The sequence below is a fragment of the Pinus tabuliformis genome, chromosome 5_1, assembly GCF_031772625.1.
Source record: "Pinus tabuliformis cultivar Carrire ecotype Pingquan chromosome 5_1, CPIR1, whole genome shotgun sequence".
NCBI classification, from domain to species: domain Eukaryota; kingdom Viridiplantae; phylum Streptophyta; class Pinopsida; order Pinales; family Pinaceae; genus Pinus; species Pinus tabuliformis.
This window is the reverse complement of record NC_142305.1, coordinates 22,369,218-22,379,774: the sequence shown is the minus strand read 5'-3', so window position 1 is coordinate 22,379,774 and position 10,557 is coordinate 22,369,218. Positions and strand designations below refer to the sequence as shown.

The 10,557-nt window shown below is 38.7% G+C and overlaps 1 protein-coding gene across 1 annotated transcript; it reads right to left on the bottom strand.

Annotated features, from left to right (window-relative positions):
• Positions 1–2,088: 2,088 nt before the first annotated feature.
• LOC149163329 (uncharacterized) lies at positions 2,089–2,742 on the bottom strand. Its single transcript, XM_089429085.1, has one exon. It carries the CDS (start codon positions 2,740–2,742, stop codon positions 2,089–2,091), a length of 654 nt encoding a protein of 217 aa, XP_089285211.1.
• Positions 2,743–10,557: the final 7,815 nt, after the last annotated feature.

Below are 10,557 nucleotides of genomic sequence, written 5' to 3'. Positions count from 1 at the left end.
CAAAGAAATCAATCCCGATAATTTGATTGCTTCAATACCTAACACTTGAAGAGATGTTTGTGACAAAATATCCATCCTATCCTAAAAGACACGATTCTCGGAGGGTTCAATTTAGTTCCCAGGCCTTGCTTGAACCTTACCCCAAACAGCCCACTTAAACTTAACTACACACTTAGCTTTTAGATTAGACCCTTTTTAGGATCTCTATTTATGGTACACTGCGTGATATGGTCAAGAAATGGTGTTCTATGCTTGGGTAGAACTCCTCCCTTCCTCCCTACACCACTCCCTTTTTGATTTGATGTTCTAAACCCGCCCACCTAACTACTCTTTTCCCCTACCTAGATAACCGTGACTTGGATAACTACTTCCTAGAGGGAAAGATTGATCTCAATTCTTCTTTCACTCTCGTTCTCTTCTGGGACGTATTTTGTGAAGTTTTTTTCACGATGAAATCAATCTTGCCCTCGCCTAGGAAAGGTACTTCGGCTCTCTCCAATTTCGAACCATAGCGATGTAGCGCAGCTTGGTAGCATGTTTGTTTTGGGTACAAAATGTCACAGGTTCAAATCCTGTCATCCCTACCAATGTATGGGTAAAGTGGTGATAAAATGCACAAAAATGGCCTAAGAGGGGCAGATCCAAATGCATATCCCATATGACCAGTTAGCTTAGGATAAAATATGAGAAAATCATTTGAAACTTAATGCAAAGCCTCTCAAAAGAGGTCATACAGATGAAATCCAAGAATCAAAGAGAAGGTTGAATTAGAGCTTTATAAGATGTTGAAGAGTTGTTGTTCCTTGAGATAGATTCTTGTTGCTTTAGCTAAGTTTAGTTGGAGTTAGTGCTTAAACGGAATTTATTGTGGGAACTTTCGAGAGAATAAATGATACCGCTCAAATCCAATCAAAGGTTATACCTATCTTTAAATGTACCAGATGGCCCATACGGCTTAGAGGTAACTTAGACTCAGCTTAATGTCGCAAGACTAGTGGTACCATACATATATATATATATTTATTGCTATCCACCTAGGAACGAGGCTGACCCATGCTACCAGCGTGGTTACTTTAGTGAACCGTATCCGGGCTTGCCTCTCGATGCTCGGAGTGTAGGCCTTCCCTGAGTGGACTAAACCACTAGAACGAAGATCTGCTTCTTAAGGTAGCTCTACTCTAGTATTATTTGTTATTACCCCTGCCTTTCTCGCTGCTCTATGTCCACCTGAGACTCCAGTCCTGCATTTGACATGTGCACCGTGTTGCCTTTGATGCCCATGGTTGCGTGGAGGGATTCTTCAAAAGCTATTAGATCTTGGGTGGGTGAAAATGGAGGAACTGGAAGACCGGCCCCTCACCAAAGAAGTAAATTGAGGGACCTTACCTTCGCTATGCGTAACAATGTGGAGAGCATTACAATGACCTAGAAAACCCCCCCATTGTCCCCTTTGCGTGAATACTCTTTTGGGGACGTGGGAATGTAGACCAACATGCTTTGGTTACATCACGGATTTTCGGGATACGCTTTCCAACTTGATGCATGTTGGTTACATCACGGATTTTCGGGATACGCTTTCCAACTTGATCGAACCAGGGCCTCCGTCGGCGACAACAATAGTAATTTAAATCATTCAATTTATTTTTAGTTAAATTATATTTTTAATAATTTAAAATTAGATTCTTAATAAATGTTTTATATTGAACTTAACATTTAATGCTCATAAACTATGGCAAACCGAAAAAGGAAAATAGCATTAAGTTTAACAAAAAGAAACGTGTAAAATACTCCCAAACAAATTACCAAACAAAAATTTCATTCCTTGATAAACTACTTCTACAACAGACGTAACTTTGACTTGTTTCAAAGAGCTACTGTTTCCAATTATCTGTCACAACCGACACTGTTTGTCTTTTAGATGTGTCCCCTATGGAAATACTATTAACAGCATCGAAATTCATCTGCATAATATTCATCTGACAGCTAAATACAAGCAAATCGTGTAAGCATTGCAGCAACAGTATGCTCAGTACGTATATACAAGTTATTCTGCACGCTATCTCAGCGCTCCGGCTCCTCTCAAGATGTTTATAAACCTCCAAGCGGACTTTGGGGTTCGGCGATGGTATCCAGACTGGGCTTCCATCGCGACAAGGCCGATTGCCTACTCACAGGACGCACCAATAAATTTTGCATGACCATGTTCACATTATTGGCTGAAAGAAGAGAAGCGAGCTCTTCTTTTCTAACTCGAACCTTCACACGCACCGTCGATCCGTCGGTGGATTTGGAAGAAGAAACAATCCTGACGCCACCTTTAATCTTATTAACCACATCATCATCTCCTCCTCGTTTTATTAAATCTCTGCCGCTGTCTGCACAACACTTTCCCCGCAAACTGGAACTACCACTCCGAATACGATGATAAGAAGAATCTTTTGCAAAGTACCCTCTATTCATATTGTTGTTGTAATCGATGAGTTCATCCTCTGGGAGTAAGAGAGGGAGGAGATAATAGACATGAGCCGCTACAAGCCCTGCCCTTTCTGGAAGAGGTCGAGGGAAACTGCCCATCCCAAGTGGAGGACCAGTGGGTGCCTCAAATATCTCATGATTTGGATAATCGATGAGTATTTGCTTCACAGAGAGAGGACTCCGTAGCTTCATCACCGATCCGTCGGCTTTCATGATCTTTATCCGACGACGACGTTCGATTCCCCGTCGCAGCAGCACGTTACCCATCCTGTACTTTTCTATATTCTGTGTATCCTATTCCTCGCGTGCTTCTATATATTTTTACACACAGATGAAGAGCTGTGTTCTATATTCTATGGATTCTATTCCGCGTATATAATTTTACACACAGACAAAGAACTGTATTCTATATTCTGTGTATCCTATTCCTCCTATGCTTCGTATATACTTTTACACAGACAAAGAGCTGTATGTATATATAGAGAGTAGAAGGGTTCATTAGAGGTGACATTAGTAGATTAAATTGACTCCGTTGCCTAAGGCCGCTACAAGGAATACGGCAAAGTAAGGATGACACGTGGGTTTATGACTTACCACCTGATTGATCGATTTGGACGTTCTGGTTGGACTTTTACAATCTATACACGTGAGGGTTGATTGCCAACTCGGATCTCCATTTAACGCTGGTTTATAGCCAAAGACGTGAGTCTTTTATGGTAAATGATAATATAGGTAGAGAAGTACTAATATACATGATTAATATATTTGGGTGATTTAATATTATTTTATTCGATTTGGGTATTTTTAAATTGTTGAAAGACATAAATTGGTTGAACTCTAATATTTTTATGATTTAAAATAAAATTTGGTATTTGTTTATTGAAATAAATGTTTCATTATGTTTAATGTGAAAATTTAATTTTTATTTTTATTTTTATTTTTTTAATTGTTTTTAAAGTATTTTTTTTAAGTTGTGAAGTGTTTTCTAATAAAATTGTGGTTTAATTGTGAAGAATTTACTAGTGAAATTTGTGATTTCAATGAATTCCTATAGGATTGTAAATAAATTAGATGGGACAATAAACTAGAAAGCTTTCCAAGAAGTAACACTTAAAAACTACTCATTTTTTATCTTCTTTAATTTTTTATTTTTTTGTTTTGATTTTTGTTTTATATTTATTTATTTTATATATATTTTTACTGTTTTTTTTAAATATATTTTTTGGTGTTATATGTATAATATTTGTACTATCTGATTTTAAGTTTGATTTTTATGTGATTTTTTTAAATTGTGAATATATAGAAAATACTAATTTTAAAATATTGATTTTTTTTTATAAATTAAAAAGAAAAACTAAAAAATATAAATATGAAAAACACTTTAAAAATAAATATTTCACTGAATAAAAAAAAATTGCATAGATATAAATAGTTATATGCACATATATAACTAGAAGTCATTGAACAAGCCTAAGCCTTGTTGTACACAATTAACTTCTACTATCAAGCTATGTACTACGAAGAGGGAGAGACTGTAAATAAAGCATAGTTACACTCTAAATAGCATAGTTACACGGGTACCGCTGCCTGGGATTGGAGAGCACGTACTTGAAGCTCCCCAGTTCCTGGGAGATTGGGAGTTGATCGGAAAGACTCCAAAATTGTTGGGAGTTTCAACGCGTACTTGAGCTTCATTGCAATGAACAAGTGCAAATGTAGGTGTATTTGACATTGCCAACTTGGATGCTACTTAAACTGATGGAAGTGTGCGAAGGGAAAGAAAAAGTATGTGGTTGGGTTTAGATTTGGATATGGGTCTGGAACTAAGAAGATCTATCCAAATGAAGATGATTGACATTGCCAACTTAAGTGCTGCTTAAACTTATGGAAGTGTGCATGATTCAAGACAATAGAGCAAAAAATAATTCAATTCTGAATGCAATTTTGAGGCATTGAAAGTGCCTCTTTTGTCTCCTCAGGTCTAAACAAGAGAACCATAAAAAGCGACTCGCGTCCGAACTGTTCGTGGTAACTGCCACAGGGCCACATGGTACACCAATCATATTCTTCTTCACAGACGTGGTAGTATCGCATGGAGTTTGGAGTCTGGACCCACTCTACTTTTAGTTTTTTAGTTTTGCAGACAATGCAACCTCTGGTCATGCTTGTAAAACAAGCATGTATGCAAACATTAGGATACCAAAAAAAACGTGGAAACGTATAGACTGCACGTTTCCTCAAGAATTTGTTTTTATTTTTTATTAACTTTCAACTTGAAAATAAGAATTAATTAATTAAATTACAAATTTTCTCGCTGACTCTTTCTCTCCACTTATCATGAAATAGTTAAAAATAAATAAATAGCTGTTTCAGATGGAAACGTTGTGTTAAATTATTGTTTGGAATCAAAACGCTACGTTAAATTATTCACTTTTTAGAGGAATAAAACACATAAAAGTAAAAAAACTACCTTAAAACCACATAAAATTCAAAATGTTTTGACCGTGCTTCTAAAATTTAATTTTTTTGGGGAAACGAAAGCTGCTACACATATTTTTTATTAAAATATTTGTTAAACATATTTACAAATAAGATTCGCATAGTATAGTTGACTACCCATTTAGCATTTGGATGATTATTCTTGTTGGACTCTCTCACTCTGTTGGACACCTAATCCTAAAGGGTTAGCGTGGAAGTTGAATGGACAAAGCAGTCCAAGAGACCTTGGGATCTGAATCCCAAGAGTCACCTATTGTACTATAAATGTGTATCTTATCTTAATAAAAATATGCACTCACTGATTTATCTTTCCATCTGTTTCGCTGTCCATGTGAGTTTAACATGGTATCAGAGCCATGATGAGTGGCCTGTTTTCCCTGAGCAACTGATCTGAGTTGCCTTGAATAGTGCTGACTAGAGCTGGCCTAGTCTTCTGTAACGCTCCATTAATTCTGCCATCCCTGCGCTGTACCTGCGCCCTGCTCTTCTGAAGCTGCATACCAAATGATGTCAGAGCTGAAACGGTAACGCTGCCTGAAACACTGCTGAGTGAAACGCACGCTGCCTGAAGACTCTTTTTCTGAAGACTACCAGTATAATCGCTGGCTCAGTTGGAGGAGTTGCACTGATAGCAGTAGCGCCAGTGCTGAATTGAAACGCCTGGTAACGTAACTGATAGCAGTAGCGCCAGTGCTGAATTGAAACGCCTGGTAATGTATGGTCTCAGAGCTAACGAATGGTAACAAATTATTTTACTATATCATACGGTAGAAGAGGATTAACAATCCATGCGTCTGAGATAGGAAAATCCAAGCCTTGAGCTAATCCCTCCATAAGCCTGTTATATTCTGCTTGGAGTCTGTTTTCATCTGATGCCTTGAACCTTCTTCTCAACAGTTTTATATATGATTACACAGTTGCTCAATACATACGCTCTCTTGGTGACATAGTTCTCATGGCTCTGTGACTATTGTGGACTACCACTTCTCCCTCCCTTCATGTCCAATTTGACACCGCTCCTCTATTTTCTATATGACATATAGAACACTGCTAATACCACACAGTTAATACGAGTGGTATCCTGCCATGCCGATTATACCACACAATCATACATTGAAGTGGAAGCGTGGTGGCCTATGCGCAGTGGAAGTGTGTGACAATTTCCCTTCGTGGCTCTCTATACGTTTTGAAAGGCCATGAATGCATGAATAGAATTGGTTGTTTCGTTCTATATTCTTGTGTTGGTAGTTTAATTCATAGAGGATGCAACTGGAGTCTCCACGACCAGGGAAGAGTGAGTGTCCCAGCATTTCTACGAAGTCTGGAAGGTTGTTTGCGGTTTCTTTCGAGAGATTTCAAGGGAGCATGTCTCTATACGATAGTCAAAGTAATTCAAAATGCCGCCAGTCAAAGGAACTCAAAACATTTTGAATGTCCATGTCCGCAATCTCCATGGGTAATTTCTACAGCGTTGGTATTTTGTGTATTTCTGTAAGGTGGAGACAGAGTTGAATTTTGGCGCCTTCGTAAGCTTGTATTGACATATAAGACGGGTCGATTGAGACCATAAATGGTGACATTTGTAGCATCATAACCGCGGTTACTTCTTTCGTTGGGTGAGAGGATTTATTTATAAGAAAGTTGAAGTGCGGATTGATTGAAACCAGCCTTTGCAACAACATCAAGAATGTGTCCTTTGGCAATGTCAAAATCCTTGAGTGCACAGATTTGTAAAGTTGTTCCTCCCTGAAAATCAGTGCGACCACAGCCACATATTAAAAGAGCATCTCCAGTGAAACCCATTTTCTTGTTTCACCGTGGAACTGCGTTTCTTTATTGACTGTGTAATGGTTGAATGCGTTTAATGTATTGAAGACTGGCTGTTTGAAGCAACGCAAGAAGACTGCGTTTGATGTATTGAAGCCTGTAATGATTGACTGCGTTTTTTATGGTATCATATTTCTGCTCTCGGCATCGGTTGTTGTCTTGTAATGGTGACTGCGTTTTTTTATGGCATCGGTTCATTCAGTGCGCGCAGTTTTGAATGGTGTTTGGTGCATGGTTATGCGTTGGTAATTTCGGTAAAAGTCGTGTGTTGGAGATAAAGGTGTTCTGGTTTAAATCTGAGATCGATACAAGGCCAGAATTGCTCATGCAGATTGAAATGCCCATATCACTAATTTGCCACTTTTTCGGCGATCCTGCTGCACGTCTTACATTTTCACAGCCCTCTGTACATTTAGTTAAATACAATACATGCTACTGAAGCACCACTGTTGATTCTTAGGTTTTGTGGTGCGAGACAATCAAATTGCTGCTTTTATCTCGTCTTCAGCTTTGTTTTTGACAGAGGTGTCAAAAGTCAGTCTAGTGTTGAACATCAATAAGAAACAGTTTGGCATGCTATGCCTCTGAAGGCAGATAGTGTTTACAGAGTTTACATGTGCATGGTTTTATATCGTCACTGTCTATGATCATTTCGAGCTCTTTACCTTCAATTTCAGTCCAGGAGAACGAGGCTGGAAACTACAAAAACATTTTACCGTAGTGGAGTAATAAATATACTTAGAAATCAACGAAATTTGTTCATCGATGCATCATTGTGAGAAATGATTGTTTGCAATGGATTCCCTCAACGGCAGTTATGATGTGCAGAAGATGCTGTGAGTAACGTATACAGAACAAGTCAGGCGTTGTGCTAAAACATCATCCTTTCAGATTGATTTGGTAAAGGTGATCCCTTCAATGCAAAATGCTAGGCTAACCCCATTTTTTATAAGGCAGATTCTCGTGATGAACACGCCTATTTTGTGGGCCACTATTGTATTTTCACTGTAATTTTGTCTTGGGTCGTCGTGGCCTTCCAGCATTTTTGTTGTACTTTTATTGTTATTTTCTCTTCGGTCCACACGATATTTTGTGATGGGCATGGAATTTTTTGCATTAAGAAACATTTTCTGCCGTATAACGTGAACCACTGGACTTTTGGAGCGAGTGGTGGAATATATGACAGACTTCAATTCGTCTTTCCCAGCGAAGAAGATTTCGTTTACATGCATGTCTGTTTAATTTGATACTGTTGTTGTTGCCTCAGTTGTGTTTTTTAAGTGACATTGAAGAAAAATGGCCAGACTTGAAGATGCATTAAAGTTATTGAATATCCTAATTCATTCCACTGTTGATGAGATGGTCAAAGTTAACAAAGAAACTCTCTTTGACATCCAAACCTCTCTGCAAACTGCACGTGAGAATATTGAGTTTTTGCAGCTTGAAACAAAGCTACAGCAGGAAGAATTACACCAGTGGAGTCATCATTCTGAACCTGTTTCTGTTCAGAACAATGAAGCAGACTCCCATAAACAGCAAGTCAATAATGTTACAGTTCATTCAATAAAGCAGCAAAGTTACATGCAGATGCAGAGGTTCAGTCTGCACTTCCCAAGCCCATCATCAGACCTTGGGAACAGCTTGTCCACAACAAGCACAGAATTGGTCTTGGATATGACAAGGACTTGTCCTTTCATATTCTAGACTACTCAAAGCCCATTCAGTTTCAAAGTGTTGGATTTATTTATGACAGTTCACCTGCTCCTCATGACAGATCAGCTCCAGCTGTTCCAGATTCTACCCCTCTTCCACAGCAACAACAAAAACAACAGATCGTGAAATGCCAACACTGTGATCGAGTTGGCCATCTGAAAGATCACTGTTTTGATCTTCATCCATGTGAGCACTGTCATAAAACCAACCATTCTTCACACAGATGCTTCAAAAACAAACGTCCTGCAAGAACGAAGATTCATCTTGGATGGATCGCTTCTTGGCAATGGGCATCAACAGCCAAGAAGATATTCCAAACACATGTTAGAACTTGTTCTAGAGTATTGAACAGTGTTGCAGTTGAGTTTTCTCCATCTTCTCACCTTGTACATGACAGGGGGGAAAATGATGGTCATCTACAAGCTTCAAAGTCACATCAAGCGAGCCTGAGCCACAACCTGCCACACCAGTTTCAGAGTTGCAGCCAGAGACAAAGATGCCCGTGAACACAGATTGAGAACACTTCCTCTAGCAGAAGACTCCAGCTTCTTGCCAGTTTTGGAAGAGTTCCAGAGTTGTTGGTCATCCTTAAACCATGACAGATTGAGAACACTTCCTCTAGCAGAAGACAGCAGCTTCTTGCCAGTTTTGGAAGAGTTCCAGGAATTGCATTAAGCATTCCAGAGTTGTTGGTCATCCTTAAACCATCACAGATTGAGAACACTTCCTCTAGCAGAAAACTTCAGTTTCTTGCCAGTTTTGGAAGAGTTCCGGGAACTGCACTAAGCGTTCCAGTGTTGGTGGTCATCCTTAAACCACCGCCCTTTTTTACCAACATTTCATAGAGCACATTTAGCCTAGTGCTGCCATGCATTTTTTGCACATTTTGTATTACAGCTCTCTTCTTGGACTCATACATAACCCTTCGGATTAAGGGGGGGAATGTTGGACACCTAATCCTAAAGGGTTAGCGTGGAAGTTGAATGGACAAAGCAGTCCAAGAGACCTTGGGATCTGAATCCCAAGAGTCACCTATTGTACTATAAATGTGTATCTTATCTTAATAAAAATATGCACTCACTGATTTATCTTTCCATCTGTTTCGCTGTCCATGTGAGTTTAACACACTCCATACTCATGAGTAAGTCACGTGCGTTAACATGAACCTCCACCCATTTGGATAGTTATTATAGTTAAAATTGAACCAGACTGTCACGGCCACACGGTGTAACCATGTTTCGTCGCAGTTAGAAAAGGCAGAGTATTCCAAGGATACCGGATGGGTCATGTCAATTCAAAAGTCATTATTTGCCAACGATTTTTAAAAGAAAAATCGTAGTGATATCTTTTTCATGAAAATTCTTATGCCACCAAGGTAGATCCGGATATTCATAACTTTCTCATCAAATTAGGTTTGGAATTTCAGGGGACCATCGTCTTAAATCCTATCGAATAGGTGGCCAATATCATGAGACCGCTATATTTTATGTGGAGTCCTCTACTTTTGGAGTCCAATTGGACCTGCAATCGGCATTCTTTTTTAATTTGACTGTTCCGCTACAAGCCGTTAAAGAGAAATACGGCCTTAACAGGCTAAGATTACAGTCAACTGAGGTGCCCGTCGCCACCAACATGGCAGCTTTTAAAAACCTGCCAAGAAAATGAACAGGCGGATCCGTGCACCTGATATTAGTTGCCCTAACGAGTTTCCGGTGGTCATCGGACTTGAATAGGAGCAAGTAAACAATAGGGAGCGTTATATTTGTGTGGAGCATATATCAAATGCCATAGTTGTTACCCGTTTTGACTGTGGGACTAAAAATGAAGTTTTTATTTTGGGAAAACAAAAGCTGCTGCACTTAGGAGCGATACAAGATTGTCTTTTAAATTAATTCAGAGACATCTAATTTCAAATTAAACTCGCATACTAGAGTTAAGGATACAACATTATAGGTAGAATATGAAATGATTATAAACCAATATAATTACAAAAAAAAATACATATAAAAAACAATGAACAATTAAAACACAGTCACTGTGTGA